The following is a 24,220-nucleotide window of genomic DNA, read 5'->3' as shown; positions in this document are numbered from 1 at the left end:
CCAGTTGACGGATTTAAATTTCGTCTTTTGCTTAGATACGAGCAGTAATTAGGGACAAATCAAGCGCCTTCTTTCCCATAGGTTGCTCCCACTAGCGTTAGCCCGCTCCCTGCTAAACCAGCGTAGTTTCGGATTGGCTCTGTGGTTGCTATGATACTTGGGGTCGGAATTCCTAATACGCAACTCGGCTCCAAATGCATCTCTACAAGCGCTAGCCTCGGTTAGCTTCATTTGACTGAAACTGAACGCTATGGGTGACGTCGTACTCCCTTAGTGCACTTCTTTATGCAGTCTATGATTTAAACACAATCACGTTTTCGTAAATACCTGTATGGTGTACTGATACGCTCCAATCTTCGGCTGCCATGGAAACGTGAGAATACTGGGACGCAAAACTATGGGGTTATAGATTTCGACGTCTTGCTCATTGTGGACCGGGTTGGAGAGCGTGAAAATCTTGCCATTCTGAAAAAAAAACAAAACAACAAAAATTATAAAAACAAATATTAAATCAATTCGTAATTTTAGAGAAACAGGATGAAAACTAAAAAAAAACTCACTTCTCCGACAACAGAAGTTAAAGTGGCATCGATCAGAGTCAGGCCGTCACTGAGGGCTTTCACTCTGTGGTACGATCCGTTCAGCGAGGAGTCCAGGGTTTCAAAGTACTCCGCGGGGAACACGGCGTCAATACGGACGTTCTGAAAAATAACAAGAAATGCTTTGGAATCGGAGAGAAAAGAGCTACAAATTACGACGGCGTATAAGGGTCAGTTAAATAAAATAAATGATGCAGGCGCTACAAGAATAAAGTCGTAATGTTAGGAGAATAAAGTCGTAATATTAGGAGAATAAAGTCGTAATATTAGAAGAATAAAGTCGTAATATTAGAAGAATAAAGTCGTAATATTAGGAGAATAAAGTCATAATATTAGGAGAATAAAGTCGTAATATTAGGAGAATAAAGTCGTAATATTAGGAGAATAAAGTCGTAATATTAGGAGACTAAAGTCGTAATATTAGGAGACTAAAGTCGTAATATTAGGAGAATAAAGTCGTAATATTAGGAGAATAAAGTCGTAATGTTAGGAGAATAAAGTCGTAATGTTAGGAGAATAAAGTCGTAATGTTAGGAGAATAAAGTCGTAATATTAGGAGACTAAAGTCGTAATATTAGGAGACTAAAGTCGTAATATTAGGAGACTAAAGTCGTAATATTAGGAGAATAAAGTCGTAATGTTAGGAGAATAAAGTCGTAATGTTAGGAGAATAAAGTCGTAATATTAGGAGAATAAAGTCGTAATATTAGGAGAATAAAGTCGTAATGTTAGGAGAATAAAGTCGTAATATTAGGAGAATAAAGTCGTAATATTAGGAGAATAAAGTCGTAATATTAGGAGAATAAAGTCGTAATTTTATGAGAGTATAGGCTGCTGTGCGTGAATGAGTGACCAGTGCGTTATGAAGAATTTGGAGCATTTTGTTCAGATATAGCAATTTCTTCCAAATTTGTCTGGTTCCTCCGACTAAACAAACTCAAATACTTGCAGTGTCCCTTCAAAGTACTTATACTGATGATAGTGCGGTGATGGTGAGCTAAAAGACACAGTATTTAATCGTGCGTAAACCCCAGTTGAAGGTTTATCTGAACAAAATGCTCCAAATTCTCCATAACGCACAACGCACTGGTCACTCATTCACGCACAGCAGCCTATATTCTCATAAAAATACGACTTTATTCTCTTAATATTACAACTTTTTCAGGCTTCGACTTTATTCTTGTAAAATGGCACCCGCATACCTCCCACCTCCCACCTGAAGAACTATCACAAACTGTACTACATTCTCCTCTGAACTAAAAAAAATGGCAGCACTGAGTTTTTTTTATTGTGTTTTAAATGTAATATGTAAAGTGTGTAATGTATTTTAAGTGTGGTAATGTGTGTGCATCAGAGTCTGACCTGGATGAATGACTGAGATGTGCGAATGTGCATATAAATTATAAGTTCTTATCTGTTTTTTATTATTATTGTGACTAGTGTATTTTTTCTCTTTAAAAACCAGGGACTGCAGATGGAAATTTGCTACTTAGCTAGAATCTGGTGCAGAACATCTCTGTTTTATGCTTAATGTCTCTGTACATGGTCCCTTAAATAAAGACTAAACTAAACTATAATTTATTTTATTTAACTGACCCTTATCCTCCGTCGTAAAAAAATAAACCTAAACTGTAAACAAATATATTTATAGAGAAATGGGAGATTGAAGGAAACGATTGGCTGAACATATGTGAGTCTGAGCGGAGATACTTGGCGAGTTTAACTGAAAATGTTTAGCGTGCTAGGCTAAAAGTACAGTTTAGGACCAGGTCTAATTGCTGGAGACAATGTGGAGTTTGTAAATCTGATCATTGGCATATACAGGGTGTCCATAAACTCTCTTTGCAGTTTTAAAATTTAATTACAAAGGCAAGGATAAGATATATTACCGGTAATTAGATGCGTTCTATTGTATTCGGCGGCTATAAAAGTGTTTAATCACGTTGCATTTTTGTAGTTCAGGCGTCCCGTTGATTAAAGAGACATCCCTTTCAATGAAACTCTAAGAAATGGCTCCTCCTTCGAGATAAGGCGCGATGTGTGTGAGGCAAAAATCAGATACGCAGACTCAACGAAACGACAGAGTAAAGTGTGGAAGAGACGCACCACCGCATCTGTCGAGTCGTGCATGGGTGAAGACGTTTATGGAGACAGGGACGGCGTGAGAAAGAAGAAAAAAAAGTGGACCAAGAACATCTAAAGTGTCCATTTAGAAGTGGATTAAATGTAAAAAAAACAACAACTTTGGAAACCACTGAGTACAACAGTCTGAGGGAGATATCGTTATGAGACTTTACGAACACATACCGGTACTTGACAAGAGTTTAACTGTAAACGCAGAGTGATTTTTATTTATTTTTATTTATAACACCTAAGCTAAAAGGTACATTTTGGGGCAGGGAACGCCAACAGCTGGAGACAAAGTGGAGGTTTGTGAAGCTGATCATATTAAACATGCACTTATCTTTAGTGACAACGCGATTTTAACTTTGCTATAGAGACTTTTTTTTTGTTTAAATGGGTAAATATGAAGGAGGCGGGTTTAAAATGTAAATAATGGAGTCTGTGAAGTGAGTGGAATGTGCAATATTTTGGATGGTGCAATAATGGAAGAAAGTGCAATTTCTATTTTGACCCGTCTGTGTCCCCAGCTCTTGGGACAATGGATGGAAATGAGCTTTTGGCCATAATCTAGTGTGTTTACGTTCATGTTTGTTCATTAACATGTCTTGTCCCAGCCAAATAAATAAATAAATTACATTAAATTAAATCATCGGCGTATATTTTGGGGCTGTCCAAAGAGAAAACCAGTTTGGGCGGAGTTCCAAACACAATGGCAACCAATATATTTCACGTTACTATAACATTCTGGTTTTCTACGATTTGTTTTTAGGATATTTTAATAATCAGCAACATAAAAACATATAACCATTTACTATTTTAACATCAGTTGCTAAAAACGCACACGATCACAAGACAATGCTCCTCCCTGATCTCCCCACAAGAATATTAGGACGGATATATATATAGTAAACAACATATACTGTATTTTTGGGACTATAAGAGGAACTTTTTTTCATAGTTTCGGGGATGCGACTTGTACTCAGATGCGATTTATGTGAAATATGTGTTTTTCTTTATTATTGTGCATGTTTTTGTTTGTTCCTATTGATTTTGTTTTTATATACATATTTATTATTTTAATTTTGCTATTTGATTCTAGTCTAAATGTTGATTTACTTAATTAGTTGTTTTTATTTATAATGTATTTGTGCAGCTCTTTGGAACCTCTTTTGTTTGTGAAATGTGCTATATAAATAAAGTGGATTGGATGTTTCGGCTGGGGCGACTTATACTCCAGTGCGACTTATACTCAGGAAAATAAGGTATATAATGGAAGTAACTACTTTCTCTATTTGTCTGAAAAAAACTGCTTTTATAAAATAGATTCTAACTGGGTCAGACACATAAAAGCCTTCGGAGTTAGATTTTGAGGCTGTAAATGCATAACTAATCTCCAGCAAAGTAAGTTTTTCTTTCTCCTTCCGTTTTGTGGAGTTTTCAGTTTGTGTTTTACTTTTGTTTTGTATTTATTGTGGGTGCACTTTCTTTTTCTCTCTACCTGTATAAAGTTTCTGTTTACATGTATATATTGTCCGTAAAACAATCCAAGCTGCTTGAAGTGACAAAAAAACACACAAAAAAACAAATATATTTACATCAGAAAGGTGAATTCTGTTCCCCGTCTTATCAAACACTTCAATTGTAATGTCGTAAACTCGTCCGGTTTCCAGGACCCAAGTGTCTCCGGGGTGAATTTTAAAGCCTGAAAAACACAAATCAACGTGATATTTTCAAATAAACGAGTCAACGTTTTAGATCTAGAGTTTGATTGTGATGCAGAATACAGACCTAAGTATCCAGGTTCAACCACATACAAGGTGCTGTTGGGTAAACGAGACACTCCCTGCATCCGAAGACCTAGATTAAAGTCGTTTAGGAAGTTGACAGCAGATATAGGACTAGAACGGCAAATTAAAACATTAAAACACTAAAATATCAGTGTTTTATCTGTTATATCAATCCATTATGTAGTTTAGTGTTGTACCTGCTTTCTCCATATGTTCATTGTTTTAAAAAAAACCCAGAACAAACTCACAAAAATACCCCTAAACGCAGCCTGTCACAATACTTTTTTGGGTCAATATGTATCAAGTGTACATTTTCTTTGCATTACTAGCGAATTTCTGGTTATTTCTTGTCTATATGATTTGGATTTGAGCTACAAAAGGTTGAATTAATAACTTCTATAACTCAAAACCAATGACTAAAGTGTTTCCTTTCTGCTGTTTATTTATTACAGCTCGTGATTTTTAACAATACTGTAGATTTAGAATAGTTTTTGTGGTTTAAATCTGCTGTTGGGTTAGCGTGTCAGTGGCTATTATTGTTTATTGTCTATTTTTATTTCATTAATATACAGTATCTCACTTCAAAATGAGTTAGCGTGACGCCCAACACGTAATCTCGAGACCTTAACAATTCATTTTTGTAAAGCCAGAAATCACAATCGCCTCTTAGAGCTGAACACGATGACGGATTTAAGCAACGGAAAGAAGTTAGAAACAGAGACAGACAAGGAAAGGAATCGACAGAAGTGTCCCAGAGCAGCTCTCCACAGAACAGGACTCGGCTACGACAGGACGACCTCACCCCTCTGCTCTCAGGACGGAGGAACGGGGCATCCAGTTTACGGTTGGAAGAATTCTGATCAGATTCGTTCATCACATTTTTGAATAGGCCCAACTCCGTGCACTCTAATGTCTACGGTAAAAGGTCAATTGTACCGTATACTGTATAAAAAAGAGGTTAGAGGTTTGTTTGTTTGGCACGGGGTCTGATAAGGGGTTTTTTCCCGCCTGCTTTTCAGTTTTGACAAGAAACCAAAGCCATAAAAATAAAAACCTGCTTGAACCTTTACCCATTTTCCTGTGTCCTTTCGTAAATATGTTTGATTCCTTTGAGTCTTAAGAGCAACGTCCCTTCCCGCTCGTACCCCGGGTTTAGCAGGTAGCGGGCAGTTAGAAACGCTGTCAATCGAACCCGTCGCTAATGCTAACGGGAGCGAGCTCAGGAAAAGAAGGCGCCTCATTTATCTTCAAGTTATTAATAAGAAAATGCAGACAACTGATTCTAAAGTCGAGCATTTTCCTAAGGTAACGCTGACTCAAACGGGCTGGTTCAGTTGCCTTCCTCTGTAATACCTTGAGTACTAACTGATTCTGTCGACATCTAACGTTAAACTGTAAGTAGTTCTTATTCTCAGCTAATTTCTCGGCAATATTTTCCAGCTCTCTTACCAGTTTGACGCCTTATTTGTCTGTTATTAATGTTCATATCTTGATTTATGGACACAGTAGCGGAATAAAAACACTAGGATCATGTAGCGCGGGTTAATACAAAAGTCACTGACGGTTGAAAAAAAATGCCTAACTCTTTTGTTTCTAAATATATTTCTTTTATATTTCAGAGCATTTAGAACGACCCTTCCCACATTAATCTGAGCAAATACAGCACCGAGGAATGAACCCTCATTGTACAGTGGTACTTTAAGTCACACGGGTCAAATTCGACATTTTAACACCAGAGATGCCCCGAGCGTAAACGCCATTAAAGGAATAATAAGTGATTTTCAAAGACAGGGGGCAGTATGTGATCTCCACAGACCTGACTAGTCCAGGTTTCTTCCTGTGGGACGATCTTAAAGAAAAGGTGTTTGAGAATAAACCTGAGACGACTTAATAAACGACTTAAAACGTAATATCGAGGATCAAATAAGAGCAAAAAGCCCGGAAATGCTTTAAATGTGACGCAAAGTGTGTTGGATCGGGCCGTTCAGGGACAAAACCAAAACGGTGGACACTTCCTCTCGTTTAAGTAGTGATAAGTTCAAGTGTAAGTGAACAATTATAACCGTATATATTGCCAAAAATCTTAGAAGGTTCAGTTTACCTCCTGCTAAAATTTGGTGAGGAGCTACTGAAGATTTAAACGTGTCAGTGACGTTTGTATGAACATTTTAAGACCAAAATGAGGAGCCTGGCAGCGGAGAGGGGCGACAATTTCTAAAGTGAAGTGAATTGGAGCCAGAGTCGATGGAGGCGGAAGTGCGTCCACGATCACTTCCTGTTTTGAACGCGGCGGCTAGCAGGTTAGCTACGTCCATTTATATATACAGTCCGTGGTCTACTGTTGTTTTGTCTGTGCATATGTCAAACAATCTCTTTTTTTATCTATTATTAGTAAAACAAATGCCAGTTCCTGATATTTCTGTGTAATAAAACAGTTCAAAGTTATGTAAATGTTTGATGAGATCCAAAAGGAAGTGAGAAACCCAATGCAGCATCAGGGTGAGTTTGTGAAAAGGATACTCTTATGATCTAGCACCACATTGATATGGCCGAGCTGAACTGCGGTAACTTTCGAGCTGCTTTGATCCAGACTGGCCACGGCAAGGTCAGGATTTCCATTGGACCCAACCACGCTGTTCTCAAGATGCAGCTCGTATTGATCACATGGCATTACCAGCTCTGAAAAAGGATAAAAAGATATGGCTTCAGGAAGAGGAAGAGGTCGCACATTGTAAGTGAGATAGAGGAGATACAACTGGAAGGTGATGTCAAAGTCACAGAGTGCACCACACACACCGGTAATAGTCCCCTGGCGTATTTTCAGGACTTTATATCGAATGGAAGTCCCCACCAGCAGGTACACGTCATAGGCGGGGCTCAGCATGATGTTCTCCAGAATCAACAGTCTCACTTCTGCAGCGCCCACATCCTGTAGTACACAATCACCATGGGTACAGAGGTAAACAATATGGTGAGCTTCCTGCCACATCAAACCAAGAGTAACTGATCGCGTGACTAGTATGCAAGTACGTTTTTAACCCAACAATTTATTTATGTATTTACTTAAAGGATTTATTTATTTTATGTATTTATTATGTATTTATTTTATTAATTAATTTTATTTTAGTTATTTATTTATTTAATTTATTTATATATTTATTCCATTCATGTATTTTATGTATTTATTTTATTTAATCAATTTATTTTAGTTTAGTTATTTTATTTTTGTTATTTATTTATGCATTTATTCCATTTATTTATTTTATGTAATTTTATTTGTTATTTTATTTTTGTTATTTATTTATGCATTTATTCCATTTATTTATTTTATGTAATTTTATTTGTTATTCTATTTTTGTTATTTATTTATTTTATGTACTTATTTTATTTAATTAATTTATTTTATTTTTGTTATTTATTTTATTTATTTATACATTTATTCATTTTATGTATTTATTTTATTTAAATAATTAATTTATTTTATTTTCGTTTAGTTATTTATTTTATTTAGCAGATTAATGAACACCAGAAATCAGTATGTGTGTTTCCAGTTTACTTAATGCACATTTCACATACTGGTATTTTTCTTATTTAAGCTCGAAAAGTAGTTGCAAGAAGAAAACTTTAAAACTACATTTTGCACATCTGTATTATTGGATGTTAACTGTCTATCAAATAAATAAACAGTTTGTATTTCAGTTAACATACCTTGTACAGTGACTCCTGTATTTTGGCTTTGAGTTGGGCGTGTCCCGTTTTCAGTCCTGACACGAGGATTATGTCACCCTGCTTTCCAACGCGCTCCATTTCTGATATGTACCCGGGGGGAGTGTAGGTGGACTCTGAGAACTTGAGCACCCTAAGAAACGTCAGATTTAAAGATTAGTTAGAACGTACATATAACAGTAGTGGCATTTTTTCATTAAATTGTCTGGTTTAAACATAGACTCTGTAAAGAAGAAGTGGACTGGAGTGCAAATCTGGAGACGAATTCCATACAGCGCTCCCTCGTTTATCGCGGGGTTTACGTTTTAAAAATAACCCGCAATAGGCGAAATCCACGAAGTATCAGCTTTATTTTTTACAATGATTCTCTATGTATTTTGCTGTAAAACTCCTCACCACACACTTTATACACTTTTCTCACACAGGCGTTAACGTTTTCTCACATTTCTCTCTTGTTTAAACTCTGCGCCTTTGTCGGTGCAGAACGTTTAATCGACATTGTGGGTTTTGTCGGGGAGAAAACTAATTGCAAACGTACAGCACTTCAGAGTCACACTGAGATCCAACGTTTATGTAAATTTGTCTGAACACATTCTGTACTGGACAGGAGACACGGCACGGAGGAGACTGATGGACAATGGTCTACAGTCCAACAGCCAATCAGGACGCAGGACACAATGGTCTACAGTCCAACAGCCAATCAGGACGCACGACACAATGCGCGTTCAGACGATGTGTGAAAAAAAAACATGTAAAACTGGACTAAAAAAAAAAATCCATGAAACAGCGACACTGCAAAAGGTGAACCGCGATATAGCGACAGACAACTGTATTTGGAATTCTGATCGTGAGTATCATAGCAACCAAAGAGCCAATCCAGAGCACGAGTGGGCACTGAGCAACGCTGTCAATCAAACCTGTTGCTAACGCTAGCGGGAGTGACCTCGAGGAAAGAAGGAACTTGTTTTGCCTGTTATTAATGTTTATATCTTGAGTTACGGGAAACAATAGCGAAATAAAAATACCAGGATCATGTAGAGGGTTAATACGAACATTTAAGACCAAAATGATGAGTCTGACAGCAGCAGGTACAGAGAGAGGGGACAGTTTTCTAATGTAAAGTGAATTGGAGACAGAGTCGATGGAGCCAGAAATGCGTCCATGATCACTTCCTATTTGGAGCCCAGCGACTAGCAGGTTAGCCGCGCCCATTTAGTCACACAGTCTATAGGTTTAAATGATCCGGATTATAAATCAAACGTCACCTTAGTGAATTGTATGAATCTGAAAAACCGTTTGTTCCCACGTCCTTCACCAAAGTCCAATCGAAAACTAGACCTGCCAGAGTGCTGAAGGTGTTTCCTGAAACACATGAAACGGAGTCATTTTAAGTCACAGTTAAATCAACATGAAATACAGATATTACTGGACTAAACTCATGTAACTATGCAGAATAATAAGGCTTTGGTGTTTTAAACTAAAAGTTGTCAACAGCTGCGCATCAGAATAATAAAATAAACCGTTTAGGCTTGTCACTATAACACATTTTGAAGTTCGATACATCGCTGAAATAAATACAGCCGATAAACGATAATACTGAAACAAATTTATGCCACTGACACAAAACCTAACAGCAGATTTAAACCACAGAACTATTCTAAATCTACAATATTGTTAAAAATCATGAGCTGCAATAAATACACAGCAGAATGAAACACTTTAGTACTTAGTTTGTGTCTATAATGAGTCATAAAAGTGATTTATTCCACTTTTTACAGCTTAAATCTGATTATATAGCCAAAAAAATAACCAAAAATTCCCCAGTAGTGCAAAGAAATAGTACACACGAGAAATACTGACCCCAAAAAACATCATCCAGCTTTCATATATTGAATGATAAGTCAATATAGTGATAATTGCGACAGGTCTAATACTGTTTTTTACCTTCTGAATCCAGTGCATGAATCCTAAGAGCCAGCGGGGAGTCCTCCAGGTGCAACTCTCTGGTTGTCGAGACGATCTGGATTTCGTTGATGACGTCCACGATGGCGTCGCAACGAAGCACCTGTCCTGTGACTATAACAAAGAAAACAAAACATTAATGACATTTTGAGTTTAGCAATCATTTGTCCGTTTCAAATAATAAGAAACTGCCTCCCTCTGTCCGTCTTTAATGCAGTTTAAGACTAGAACGAAAACCCCAAAACTCTTCTCTCTGGCATTTAACACTATCTAGACGGGATATTTTAGTGTTTTGTTGTTCTTTTCCCATGTATTGTCTTGTATGTAGATTTGTTTTTTGATGACTTTTATGTGAAGCACTTTGGACGGCTTAAGTTGTTTTAAATGTGCTATAGGAAAGGGCAATTAGCGTTTGATTTATTCAGTTTTTATAGACTTTTGCCTCAATCTTGCATTTTTTATTTGGAATTGTGTTACCTTCAGTTTGAATAAGTGGATCATTATTATTAGAAAGCATCAATTCGGGCACGTTTAACATAAAATAATCCAAAAACACAAAGTAATGTAACTCGGGTATGATCTTTGTGCGATGGTGTAATGACAAATATGGGCATTGTGCAAAAGTAAAGAAAAAACAGGAAGTAAAGACGTGTAGATTCTGTGTTTTTTGGGGTTTTTTACCAACGTCTTCAGCCAAAATGATGCTCGTCAGTCTGGAGGGCTGAGTGGACATGGCTTGAAGAAGAGCTTTCCTGGAGCACCCTCGACTTGTGTCTTCTTCCACAGCACGAATACTTGCTACTTCTGGTCTGGTTGAAGTCCTAAAGGGGAAAAAAACACATTGAGTTGTCGTTATTTGACATTTATATTAGACAACAGTCCACAATAGCTCAGTTGGGCGAGTGTTGAGTGTTTATCCGCTGATCCGAAGGTTGCGATTTCAGCAATTCCAGCTCCCACAGATGAATGTTGTTGTTGTGTCCTTGGGCAAGACACTAAACCCACCTCACCCCCACTGTCTGTGTGCACTGGTGTATGAATGTGTGAGTGTTTCCTTGATGAAAAGTGTCTTGAAGGTTGAAAAGCGCTATATAAATGTGATAATTTTGACTATTTACTATAATGAGCAAAATTTTCTCTAGGTTGTGTCAATATTTTTTATAGTTCATCCATTTTTTCCCCGCTTATTTAGGGCCGGGTCATGGAGGCAGCAGTCTAAGAAAAGACAACCAGATTTCCCTCACCCCAGACACTAAGCCTGTCACAATAATCACTATATCGACTTATTGTTCAATATATTATAAATGGAACGATCATTTTTTGGAGGGAATATCCATCATGGTGACTTTTTCTTGGTAGTAGTGGGACTTTTTTGGTTATTTTTTTCTACAATATGATAACATTTGAGCTTTAGAAGGTCAAAATATGAACTGAAATTACACAAACTAATGACATAAGTGTTGTCTTCTGCTGTTTATTTATACAGCGCAACAATACTTCACAATATTGTACATTTAGAATACTTTTTTGGGAATAATACTGCTTTGTAGTTTGGTTTCACAGACACTTCTTTCAGTTCCCACATAGACCCCCAGTACGTCCAAGCGGCACACCAGGAATGACTCACTCTCCCTGGGTAAGAGGCCAGGACCCTCGCTCCCCTCTGGAGATGTCGGAACAAGGAAGCTTCAAGTTGAGATTCTTAAAAGGTCTTAGTGTTTGAAATACGTTTGAATGCATTATACAGACATAAAAGCCATTAAAATTAGTTTTGGGATGTCATGTGAAGAGTATAATGGTCCCAGTGAGTCAGGAATGTCATGATTACAGCGCAGTCCCAGGGCAGCCGAGAAACAACCTCCTGGGACATGCTAAGAAGACGAGAGACGCCTCCCCAGGGACTTTTATAGTATTTCACAGAATAACAATATAAAGGTTGCGTCAAATCTCTTTAATTAGTAATAAAGTCCAATATTCAACCATGACTATTTCACTAAATCGGCTTTCTCTATTGTTGAGTCGGTGGAATAGTTAAAGCCAAATGAGATTATAACATGCACAAGTTTTTAAAAGTTTGCACGTGTGACAAAGAAATCGCTAATACCAGAGCAAGTTTGCACCCGTTAGTGAATGTCTATGAAAAAAAAAGAGTATTTGTGTATCTGAAATTGAGTGATTGTGTGTGTGAATAAATTGGTATGATTATGTATATATGTGTGAACTGAATGTTTTTAGAAATGTCATATTTGAGGGGCAAAATGTGTTGTATTAGATGTCTGTGCCATATTTTTTTACAGGCGTTTCATCCACCTACACCAAACTGTTGGTTATTTATCTTATTTAACATCAGCCTGTCCAGGGACGACACGTGGAAACTAGTACTTTTGCTATAACCTGGCACCAAACGTCTTTCCTGTTTTTTAAGGTCGGCGTATTGTTGTGCACTGTCCCTGCCCGAATTTTTATTTTTTATTTATTTATTTTTTTTAATTCAACCTTTATTTAACCAGGAAAGTCCCATTGAGATCACTAATCTCTTTTTCAAGGGCGTCCTGGCCAAGACAGCAGCACAGTTACAGTTACATCACACACACACACACACACATTTCAACACATCGCAAAATGGATTCTTAAAAGCAATTACAAATCATAGACTTAATTTCCAAACCTTTCAGCATAGATTTAAACTGAACTATTGAAGTCAGTTCTTGTAATTTCAAGACTTTTTGTAAATTATTCCACGTTGAAGGCGGAGAATATTGAAAATGCCACTTTACCAGTCTCTGTGCGACACTTGGCACAGAAAGAAGCTGCAGTTTTGTGATCGCAGAGAATAATGTCCATCTGTTTTATGCTGAATATACGTGCTTAGATATGGAGGGAGCAGACCCATAGTCCCTTTGTAAATGAACATGTACCAGTGAACAAATAAAAGCATACAATATCATACCATTATCCAAGTACAACCTAATATCTACAGATGTTACATGATAATTCCTTGTGAATGGTGTTTAATGTGTAAACAGAGCAAAAATGCAACTCTGAACTGCAAATAACAGTAACAAAAGTGAGCAGGTTTAACTGGTGAAGTGCAGACACCCATTTTGAGTCGACAGTAGAGCCCATTACTCCTGAAACATGACACACCTGCTCCTGTCACAAACTTCAGCTTTTGAGTCTCAAATACTCACCATCTGTAGCAGCCCTCCGTGGTTTCAAGAGTAAAGATAATCCTTGTACTTCTGGCTAATGGCAATAACACTTTGGGGATGTTTAACTTGGAGCTGCCTTGTACTTGTACAACAGGGATCAATAACAGAAATATTATTGATAAGGAACATTTTGAAGAAGTCATTTCCGCTCAGCGCCTTCTCAGATTTCCTTTATTTAACGGTGCACACAATAAAATGTGCTCTTTTGGCCACCGTCCAAGTATTTTAAAACTACGTAAACCACCTTTAAACGTGGTTAAACTCTAAAGATAAAGTTCACATTCAAACAAAAGCTGCCTCTGTGTAGTTCAGTTACAGTAGTAAAAAGAGCTGCCTCATGATAGTTACAGAATCTTTAACTCGTATTTACTTCACTTCTGGCGTTGTTTTCCCTCCGAAATCAAACTTAATAAACAAACCGAGTGACTTCTAATTTGCGGTACATCAGTAGTGCAAATAAAACAAGTGCAAAAGCTTAAAACGCGCATGTTTCGTACAAAAACCCGCCATTAGCAATAATTGGACCTGAAACGTGCATGCCGGGAGTCCGCGTGACGTCATGAACATGGGCCGGCGTCGCCCCCGCGTGACGTCATTTCTTAAAGCGACAGCGTGTCTTTGTTTACGTTTGATAAAAATATATATATATATATATATTAAACTAAAAAGCAAATCAAATAATAATAATAATAACATAAGAAATAAATAAAAATCAAATATAAATAAAATTAAAAATACATTTTATTTATAATTCACGCTTTATTAAACAGAATCCCAGAGTGCTACAATAAAAAGAACTTTAAAATACCAATTGCCAAAAGCTAAAAACATCAGCAGTAAACTTTTCTAAATTAAAAGGTCTTTAAATTAGCTTTAAAAAAGTCCAGGCTCTGTGTGGCTATCAGCTGGGCCGGGAGGCAATTCCAAAATAAAATAAAAAATAAAATAAAATAAAAAATGAAAAAAAAAATAATAATAATAAAACTTGTTTACATTTGATAACGCTATTCAAAATGTCTCTGGCAAAGTTTGGATTGACATGTTTTTAAAATATGACCTATAGTATAATTAACAGTAGTATAGAAATTGTATAATTAAAATATAAATACGCTTCTTGCTTCTCATCATGGTACTGTTTGCCTTTAGGCCGTATGAAAGAAAGAACTTGTCAAACTTGTGGAATAGTTTGAATTTTTATTTTGGAGTTGTACGTAGTTTTCCTGCATTTTTAAAGAAAGTCAAGAGATGCAGCTAAAACATGAACATGCTATAACTGCTTATACAGAAGAAGCAGACTTGTGGACTCATATACTTCCTGTCACTTGTATACTTGTTGTTTTGTTTGTTTTTCTGCTTATATTGTATTTTAAACAGGGCGCCTATGGATAAGAGCGCTCTCATTGGACGACCAGCTGAACCTCCATCGCTCTCACCTTATGTCGTCTGCAATGTATTTTACCATCTTATTTGCTAACATTTGCAAAGTTCACATAGTTATAGCCAATATATTGCAGACCCTGAGTCCTCATGCAGCTGTCTGTCTTTATGAGAGTGTCTTCTCATCTGGCATGCATCAGCAGTCACATCCTTCCTGGTCTCAGCTCTGGAACGTCTACGCACCGTCACTGTTTCTGTTCAAATAACCGGTGACTGAAACAAACGCCAGTGCTTTTTCTTTGGCTAACAGTGCTAACATTAAATATAGCTGGAAATATCGTGAGTCATATAGAGCATAATATTTTGTTTGTGCGTGGACAGTTCAAGGCTCCCCGCACGGTGAGATACGAGGCCTATAAAAACTCCTTGTAGGTCTAAGCAATAAAAACTTCTCACAGATATTTATGGTTTTGACATTAGACAAAAAAACACCGGGATTGCAGTTTCAAATCTCAATTTCGGATTAAAATTTGAGTGGATCTACTGCGATCTACACAGCAAAATGTATTAATAAGTCTTCAAATCTGACCATTCTCAAAAAATACCTGATTTTTTAACATTATTTTGAATATTTCATTGGTAGTATGTTTTATATATCGCAGAAACTAAGTATAAACTGGTTGTGGTGCCTTATTTAAGTCTTCAGTTGTGGTATGTTCCGCTCTAGCTCCCGTTCCATTAACGAGAAGCTGCAAGGACTTTACAAGACCCAGGTGGGGAGCCCCTTCACCCTATTTACTCACTGCTCCTAATTTCTTTACTCCACAGCACACTGCAGTGCCACGGCCTGAGTATTCGCCCGGTAATGACTTCCGTTTTTTCATCTGTGAAGTTTTTAAAAGAGCAAAACCAGTCCAAACAGAACAAGTATTTTAACTATCATTTCATTACTTAAATTGTAAATGCGTGCAATGAAAAAAGTAATACTGACGCAAGATGAGTTCGCAAATCTGTAAACCAAAGACACGTTGTTTTTAAGCACGATTTTTGACTCCATCTGAAACTACTGAACATAAACAAAAACAATATGACATGGATGTAAAATGCGCTTTTGTTATTGGCGTTTCCATGGTGACCAGATGCTTAAAACATTGTCCAGAACAGTGCCGGGATTTTTAGGCTTCTTTGAGGGATCCGAATCTTTTGGATCCGTTCTCTTCAAAGAGCCGATCAAAAGACTGGCTCTTTTACTATTTATTACTTACAGCGGCCAATGTGAGAATTCATTTTAAATACAAACTAATCACAGAGAGAAAGGACCAAGGCTCAAATCTGTCAAAACTGAGAGCGGGAGTGAGTTTGCGCTTTGGAATTATAAAAATCCAAATTAAATGTTGCACTACTAAATAAATAAATAAATAAATAAATAAATAAATAATATAACCTAAAATAAAATAAATAAAATAAAATAAAAAATAAAATAAAATAAAATAAAATAAATAAATAAAATAAAATAAAATAAAATAAAATAAAATAAAATAAAATAAAATAAAATAAAATAAAATAAAATAAAATAAAATAAAATAAAATAAAATAAAATAAAATAAAATAAAATAAAAACTAACTGGTATTATGAGGAAGATGCAGGACACGATGGAGGGACTATGTTTCTTGTCTGGCCTGGGAATGCCTTAGGGTCACACAGGAGGAGCTGGAGGACATGTCTGGGGTGAGAGAAGTCTGGGGGTCCCTGCTTAGACTGCTGTCCTTCTAACCCAGCCATTGATAAGTGGAAGAAAATGGATGGATAATCCCAAATATATTTTTTTGTATGTTTTTTGCGCATAAATGTCTCATTTGCGCCCCCTGTTCCGCTTCTGAGCTCATTCTCATGTTGGTTCAGCTTTAATCAGTGTAAAAATGCAGACAAATTAAAAAAGGAAAAGATTTAGTTCTTTAAAAAAATAAAATCCAGTTCCAGTTTTCACGCTAAGGAACCGTTTAAAGGAGCCGACTCATTCACGAAAGGTCACATCACTGGCCTTGACTTTGCATCTTCTTCTTCTTCTTCTTCTTCTTCTTCTTCTTGGACCAAAGTGAACTCATAATGTTGGCAGACAAAGATGGCGACTGGATAAGATTAAACAGAGATATCAAATGTTCATTCACAGGGCTTTGGTTGTATTTTGTTTATTTTTTCCATAATGAGGCATAATTTAAAACACAGCTCAAAGTTGGAGAAAACATTACATTTCCAAACCAAATCAGCGCTTGTATCTGGATGACTAAAATGCATTTGGCTACACGCGATATTAAAATTGTAATTAAATTGCAATTGATAATCCGGCTTGACAAATTTCGAAAGTTGGGTTAGGAAAACTCAAAGCACCTGTTTAAACACGGAGTCAGACCGTGCATCAGACAATAGAGCGAACAGGGGCCGGAGCAGACAGTGATGTCACCGTCACTGGCACCTCTTTTAATGCAAACCAAAGCCCTGATGCAACCATTACCTCAGCTTATCCAGGGGAACAAATAATAAACACCATCTCCTTTAGTTTGAGATTCAATATCTGCTGTGAAATGCAGAGACACGTCCATCGAGACGCCGTGTGAGCAGAGCGGGTCGTAATGAAGTAAACAAGTAGTACAGTATGAGGTATTTGTACTTTACTCGAGTACATTTTACAGTAGATATGGATAACTTTGACTTCATTACAATTGAGAGCAGTATCTGTACTTTCTACTCCACTTTAACTCTGACAGTAAAAATACTTTTCATATGATTTGAGGGGTTGTGTGAAATACTTATACTTTTTACTCTTTAAGTACTTTACTTAAGTACATTTTACAGTGGATACTTTTTACTTTTACTTCTCTACATTTGAGAGCAGTATCTGTACTTTCTACTCCACTACATTTTTTAACTTTGAAAAGTACTTTCATATGATTTGACTTTTACTTTTTACACTTTAAGTACATTTTAAATAGGTACTTTAATACATTTACTTAAGTAGATTTTTCATGTTTTACTTTTATTTTTACTTGAGTAAGTAACTTTTTACCTCTGTATCTGTACTTTCTACTCCACTACATTTTTTAACTGGGCTGAAAAGTAAAAAGTACTTATCACATAATTTTAGGGCTTGTGTGAAATACTTTTACTTTTTAGTCTTTAAATACTTTACTTGAGTACATACTTGAGCAGTATCTGTACTTTCTACTCCACTACATTTTTGAACAGGACGGAAAAGTAAAAATACTTTTCATATCATTTGAGGGGTTGTGTGAAATACTTTTACTTTTTACTCTTTAAGTACATTTTAAACAGGTACTTTAATACTTTTACTTCGGTACATTTTTTCATGTTGTACTTTTACTTTTACTTGAGTGACTTTTTACCTCTGTATCTGTACTTTAACATTGAATATTTCATCCACCACTAGTTACCGCTCTGTGAAATACCTGCACTTTTATTCGAGTGATGGTATGAATACATAAAGTATAAAATTGTTACAATACTTACGTTTCTAAAAAGAAATACTTGATGCTCAAAGCCACAAAGATGTAACTTTTATCACAAATTAATAGTGAATTCTCTTGTACAGTACCATTTAGTCAGTGCTGGATGAAGTACTCAATATTATTACTTAAGTAAAAGTACAGATACAGGGGCAGAAAATACTCAAGTAAAAGTAAAAGTATCACATGAAAAAAATCTAATGAAGTCAAAGTATTAAAGTACCTGTTTAAAAATGTACTTTAAGAGTAAAAAGTAAAAGTATTTCACGCAGATTTTGAGAAAGTTTCAAATGTGGTGATTTTGATAAAGATTTGAGCTGAATTTTGTTCAACAGAAACAATTGAATCAGTTGGTTTTTTTTGTTTTTATTTGTACATTTTACTTTTACTTCACTACATTTGAGAGCAGTATCTGTACTTTCCACTACATTTTTGAACAGAACTGAAAAATAAAAAGTACTTTTCATATGATTTTTTGACGGGTTATTTTTACCATGTTCGTGGAAACATCCTGACTAAAATTTTCGAGTTCACGCTTCGGCTTTGAGCAAAACAAAAGAGAAAAAAATAAGAAATTGACTTGTTTTGTTACTGTTGAACAAAATATCAAATTTTTTAACCAACATCTCTACATTTACACTTGAAATACTTCAGTTTTTTTCATGTTTTTTCATTAATTGAGTCATTTTTACCTCTGTATCTGTACTTTTACTTAAGCAACAACACCGAGTACTTCCTCCAGCGCTGATTACGATGAGCCGAGGTTGGACACTTATCCGCCTCGGTCAATTCGTTTTGGCATAAGTCACTTTTTAGACACGCATGAACGAGGAATTATAAAAGCGAGCGGCTCGATTAGGCCTGCCCGATGTGTGCGTGTCAGCTGGCATTATCCGGCAACGCGAGAGCCATTAGCTGCGAAAAGATAGATCGAGAGTTTAAGACAGGTCAGCGCAGAGGACGTCCCTTTAGGAGCGCCTCCGATGGTGTAACGTACTTGGAATTCGAGACTCGGATTTGCATTATGTGTCAAAGACCACCTCGGAGATACAGTCAAAACAATACGGCGTTGTTAAAAGTTATGTAACGGTTCGGTTTTTACGGCGCGGAGATGAAGACGTCTTGCGTTTTAATATGTTTGACCCCCCCGGTTATTTTTACATGAGTCAGCGTAACGAATGGTCAGCGTGGAGGGTGTAGAGGGGGGTCCCGGAAGACACAGGCGAAGTTCAAACCAGGATAACGATTTGGGATGACGGAATTTTTTATTATTTTAGTAAAACCCATGTCGAATATTTCCCGGGATAAAAGAAAAACATCAGGACAGGTAGACAACGTTTCACTTGTGTTATACTTTCACACATAGACTGTTTGTATAAATGGACGTAGCTAACCTGCTAGCCGTCGCGTTTCGAACAGGAAGTGATCATAGGCGTGCATCGACTCTGGCTCCAATTCACTTTCTATTGAAAAACTGTGGCTCCTCTCTGTGTAACTGCTGCTGTCAGACTCGTCGTTTTGGTCTTAAATGTTCGTATTAACCCACTCTACGCTTTTATTTCGCTATTTTGTCCGTAAATCAAGACATGAGCATTAATAACAGACAAATCAAGTGTCTTCTTTCCTCAAGTTTGCGCCCGCTAGAGTCAGCAACAGGTTTGATCGACAGCGTTTCTGCCGTAACATCTGGGGGATCAAAGTCACAGACTCGGAGTAAAGTTTTAATAGAGTTTATTACAAACAAGAGGATGTGAATGGAGGTTGGAGGAGCAGGTTGGAGGTTGAAGGTGTTTGAACCAGTTGTAGGAAGCTGGGTCGGAGGCGGAGGTGCAAGGTGGGTCCAAGAAACGGGATCTGGTGGAAAACGGGAAACACCAACTGAGTAAAAACAGACTGAGCCGAGCAGAAACTGTACCATGAAGGATACACTGATGATCTGGCGGCGTGTGAAGGACGCTCGGGCGCTTTGTACTCCAGAGGTGGAGGTTTGATTGCTGATCGGCGGATTTGGTGTGAAGAGGGTGGTCTTGTCCCAGCTCTAGGCACAGAAGGGAAGACGGCAGCTACCTTGAACAGCCTCATTCTGGATTAGCTCTTTGGTCTTGGTCAGAATTCCGAATATGGAACTTGGCTCCAAATTAGCCACTATTACTGCTAGCCTCAATGAGCCAAACGCTGTGGGTAACATCACACTCACTTAGTCCACTTCTTTACACAGTTTATGCCAAGGACACAACGGCAGCATTCACGTGAGGGCTTTACGGAATAAAAAACACATTAACATCACAATACTACCAATCAAAACATAAATAATCATCATAAAATTAACATTAAAGGAGAAAAGTGCAGAGTAAAAACCTGCGGGTGTTACAATCCAGCTCGTGTGACGGCAACAGAGTAAGGGATTATTCCCCACGATCCACACATTATTATAGTCCTGCTTTAGTCCTGCTTTAGTCCTGGTTTAGTCCTGGTTTAGTCCTGGTTTAGTCCTGGTTTAGTCCTGGTTTAATCCTGGTTTAGTCCTGGTTTTGTCCTGGTTTAGTCCTGGTTTAGTCCTGGTTTAGTCCTGGTTTAATCCTGATTTAGTCCTGGTTTAATCCTGGTTTAATCCTGGTTTAGTCCTGGTTTAGTCCTGATTTAGTCCTGGTTTAGTCCTGGTTTAGTCCTTCTACAGCTCACTTCCCCACTATCCCCACATTATAATCCATTTACTACCCCATCCTCAGACCCAAAGCAAACAAAACACACAAGGTGAACAATAGACTGATCCAGTAGGGCCCTTAAAGGTTGAATGTGGGCCATTAAGGCTGAAATTGTAAAGATATAAGGCCGTGTCCATCAGTAATCTGACCAGAAGTGAAAAAGCGGCTTGGACGAGCAGCGTTTTGTCCAGTTTACGGATTTAAATTTTATCTTTTGCTTTCAGTGGACAAAAACACTACCATCTGAGCTACTTTTGGTTGTTTTTTTCCCTCAAAATACTCAATACTCGCTGAAGCTCTTGTCGTTGAGCTCGTGTGACCGCAGAATCCCGAGCCCAAACCCATTGAGATGCATGACACAGCCGTGGGTTAATTTGATTATGCCGACCACAGAGAAGTAATAATGATGCTCTAACTCCTGTCTGACACTGATTAGTCATAGCAGACCCCGAGAACACAGTGACCGCTGGCCTCCTCCGGTCAGCCCCGCGCCTCCGATGACCTGCCCATTCATCTGACGCTATTGTCTCTGTTTATATGTGGAAATGACCAAATGACCCTGAAGATCAAAGTAGGAAAGTGAAAATACGTGAGGGGCAAAGTACGAGACAAACTGTTTAATGTGGTGTAGTTTAAAGAGGTTTGGCAAAACAAGGCATTTAGTGCATGAAGTAATTTAAAGTGTTTTACAGAATAAGAAAGGACTAAACCAGGACTAAACCAGGACTAAACCAGGACTAAACTAGGACTAAACCAGGACTAAACTAGGACTAAACCAGGACTGAACCAGGACTAAACCAGGACTAGACTAGGGCTAAACCAGGACTAAACCAGGACTAGACTAGGGCTAAACCAGGACTAAACCAGGACTAAACCAGGACTAGACTAGGGCTAAACCAGGACTAAACCAGGACTAAACCAGGACTAAACCAGGACTAGACTAGGGCTAAACCAGGACTAAACCAGGACTAAACTAGGACTAAACCAGGACTAAACTAGGACTAAACCAGGACTAAACCAGGACTAAACCAGGACTAGACTAGGGCTAAACCAGGACTAAACCAGGACTAGACTAGGGCTAAACCAGGACTAAACCAGGACTAAACCAGGACTAGACTAGGGCTAAACCAGGACTAAACCAGGACTAAACCAGGACTAAACCAGGACTAGACTAGGGCTAAACCAGGACTAAACCAGGACTAAACCAGGACTAGACTAGGGCTAAACCAAGGCTAAACCAGGACTAAACCAGGACTAAACCAGGACTAAACTAGGACTAAACCAGGACTAAACCAGGACTAAACCAGGACTGAACCAGGACTAAGCCAGGACTAAACCAGGACTAAACTAGGACTAAACCAAGGCTAAACCAGGACTTAACCAGGACTAAACCAGGACTAAACCAGGACTAAACCAGGACTAAACAAGGACTAAAAACCAGGACTAAACCAGGACTAAACCAGGACTAAACCAGGACTAAACCAGGACTAAACATGGATGAAACATGGACTAAACCAGGACTAAACCAGGACTAAACCAGGACTAGACTAGGGCTAAACCAGGACTAAACCAGGACTAGACTAGGGCTAAACCAGGACTAAACCAGGACTAAACCAGGACTAAACCAGGACTAAACCAGGACTAAACCAGGACTTAACCAGGACTAAACCAGGACTAAACCAGGACTAAACCAGGACTAAACAAGGACTAAAAACCAGGACTAAACCAGGACTAAACCAGGACTAAACCAGGACTAAACATGGATTAAACATGGACTAAACCAGGACTAAACCAGCCTTGGTTTAGTCCTGGTTTAGTCCTGGTTTAGTCCTGGTTTAGTCCTGGTTTAGTCCTGGTTTAGTCCTCATGTGGCTCATGTGGGGGATATTGTTTGGTCCTGGTTTTCTATATATTCATCTTTTTTTTAATAAAATCTAATTTGTTATTAGATTTTACGAGTCGACTTTAGTTGAAAACAGGTCTGATGATGATTCAGGTCAAAGCGCTCGTGATAAATACATTTTCTTCACTATTTCAAACCCGGTCAGAGTCTTTTGTGAGCCTGTTTTTCATTGGCTGTTCAATAGTTCTATGTTAGTCGAGGCTTTCAGCTTTGATCCTGTTGCAACATAATAAGCTTTTTCCCATTGAAAATATATCAGATCTTGTTTTAAATTGACAATCACTATGGCAACAGTCCTAATTTCTCAGCATTTTAAGTCTTTTACGCAGGAAGCTCCACTAAATCCCTAAAACTCTGGCTCATTCTTGGGGTCCCCGTGTTTACATAACAGCAGATAACTCATCCCTCTCTTCTTTAACCCTTACGTCAGTGCGCGTTAGGTAATTTCTCTGGGGTTATGTGTGAGGAGCACGAAGAAGAATTAAAAAAAGAAAAAAAAAAGAAAAAAAAATCAGGATTAGAGAAAGTATTTGGCCCCGCCCTCGTTCCTCAGAAGCGCTCCCAAGTTTGAGTCCGGGCACCAACTTTACGCACAAGTTTCCCGGTGAGGAGAGGGGCACAAGGTAAACGAATCTTTTATGTTTTTTATCCCTGGATATCACTTAAACTTTAGACTTTCAGAAACCCACATTTAAACAATATTTGCGTGAGGTTATGTTAAGATTCTGCTGTGGATTTGCGACATTACGCATCGCATGTGAAACGCGTTTTTTGGCAGAATAATACAGACTTTTACCAGAAAATGCATAGAATTTCAATTTATCTTAAAAGGTACAGCCACAGTGTTACTTATGGAGCGTTATTATTATGAAAAAAGTCTTACAAAATATTAAAAAATGCACTTTGCAGCCGTCTGTGTTAAAAAACTACTGTGAGATTTCGTGCGTATTAATGGATTCACTGGCACAAACCTCCCCAGACCCCAGTGTTTAGCCAGAACATACATTTGTCCTTATTACATCCGGGTTTTTGTGGGTTTAATGTGGGTTTAATGTGGGTTTTTTACAAGTGCTTGGCTTCTCTGACAGCTCGTGCACAGGTTGAAACTCCATGGCACTTGTCTGTTTGCGTTTTCAGATCTGTTAAAATGATTTTCCCAGAGCACAAAGACAGCATTGATTCCCTAATGGAGCTTTAATGCACAGTTTAGGCAGAGTGCATGTGTTGTTGAGGTTTATTCCCAACTTTTTACAGCTTATATTGGCTGTTAGTGTTGAGTTTTTTAACATAGCAACACAGATTT

The 24,220-nt window shown here is 37.7% G+C and overlaps 3 protein-coding genes across 4 annotated transcripts in view; 1 reads left to right on the top strand and 2 right to left on the bottom strand.

Annotated features, from left to right (window-relative positions):
• The window catches only part of nup210 (nucleoporin 210), a 56,343-nt gene extending 42,386 nt beyond the window's left edge, over positions 1-13,957 (bottom strand). The window contains exons 1-11 of one of the 2 annotated variants that reach the window (XM_033969500.2): positions 13,390-13,957; positions 10,880-11,019; positions 10,181-10,312; positions 9,502-9,598; positions 8,219-8,369; positions 7,307-7,439; positions 7,031-7,189; positions 4,512-4,580; positions 4,319-4,425; positions 561-701; positions 328-465 (exon numbers count right to left, since the gene is read on the bottom strand). In XM_033969500.2, coding sequence (XP_033825391.1) covers positions 328-465; positions 561-701; positions 4,319-4,425; positions 4,512-4,580; positions 7,031-7,189; positions 7,307-7,439; positions 8,219-8,369; positions 9,502-9,598; positions 10,181-10,312; positions 10,880-11,019; positions 13,390-13,553 — 1,431 coding nt within the window. In that variant the 5' untranslated portion in view covers positions 13,554-13,957. The remainder of the gene's footprint in view (positions 1-327; positions 466-560; positions 702-4,318; positions 4,426-4,511; positions 4,581-7,030; positions 7,190-7,306; positions 7,440-8,218; positions 8,370-9,501; positions 9,599-10,180; positions 10,313-10,879; positions 11,020-13,389) is intronic. The other variant, XM_033969501.2, reaches the window with a different exon arrangement.
• The window catches only part of LOC117373874 (protein Wnt-7a), a 219,650-nt gene that overhangs the window by 33,066 nt on the left and 162,364 nt on the right, over positions 1-24,220 (bottom strand). The gene's annotated exons all lie outside the window — the stretch shown is intronic.
• LOC117373066 (fibulin-2-like) overlaps positions 23,498-24,220 on the top strand; it is a 78,952-nt gene continuing 78,229 nt past the window's right edge. The window contains exon 1 of the mRNA XM_055223023.1: positions 23,498-23,540. The gene's annotated coding sequence lies outside the window, so the exon portion shown is untranslated. The remainder of the gene's footprint in view (positions 23,541-24,220) is intronic.

The sequence above is a fragment of the Periophthalmus magnuspinnatus genome, chromosome 7, assembly GCF_009829125.3.
Source record: "Periophthalmus magnuspinnatus isolate fPerMag1 chromosome 7, fPerMag1.2.pri, whole genome shotgun sequence".
Classification (NCBI taxonomy): Eukaryota; Metazoa; Chordata; class Actinopteri; order Gobiiformes; family Gobiidae; genus Periophthalmus; species Periophthalmus magnuspinnatus.
The sequence above is the reverse complement of the archived record's forward strand: the minus strand, read 5'-3'. Positions and strand labels throughout refer to the sequence as shown.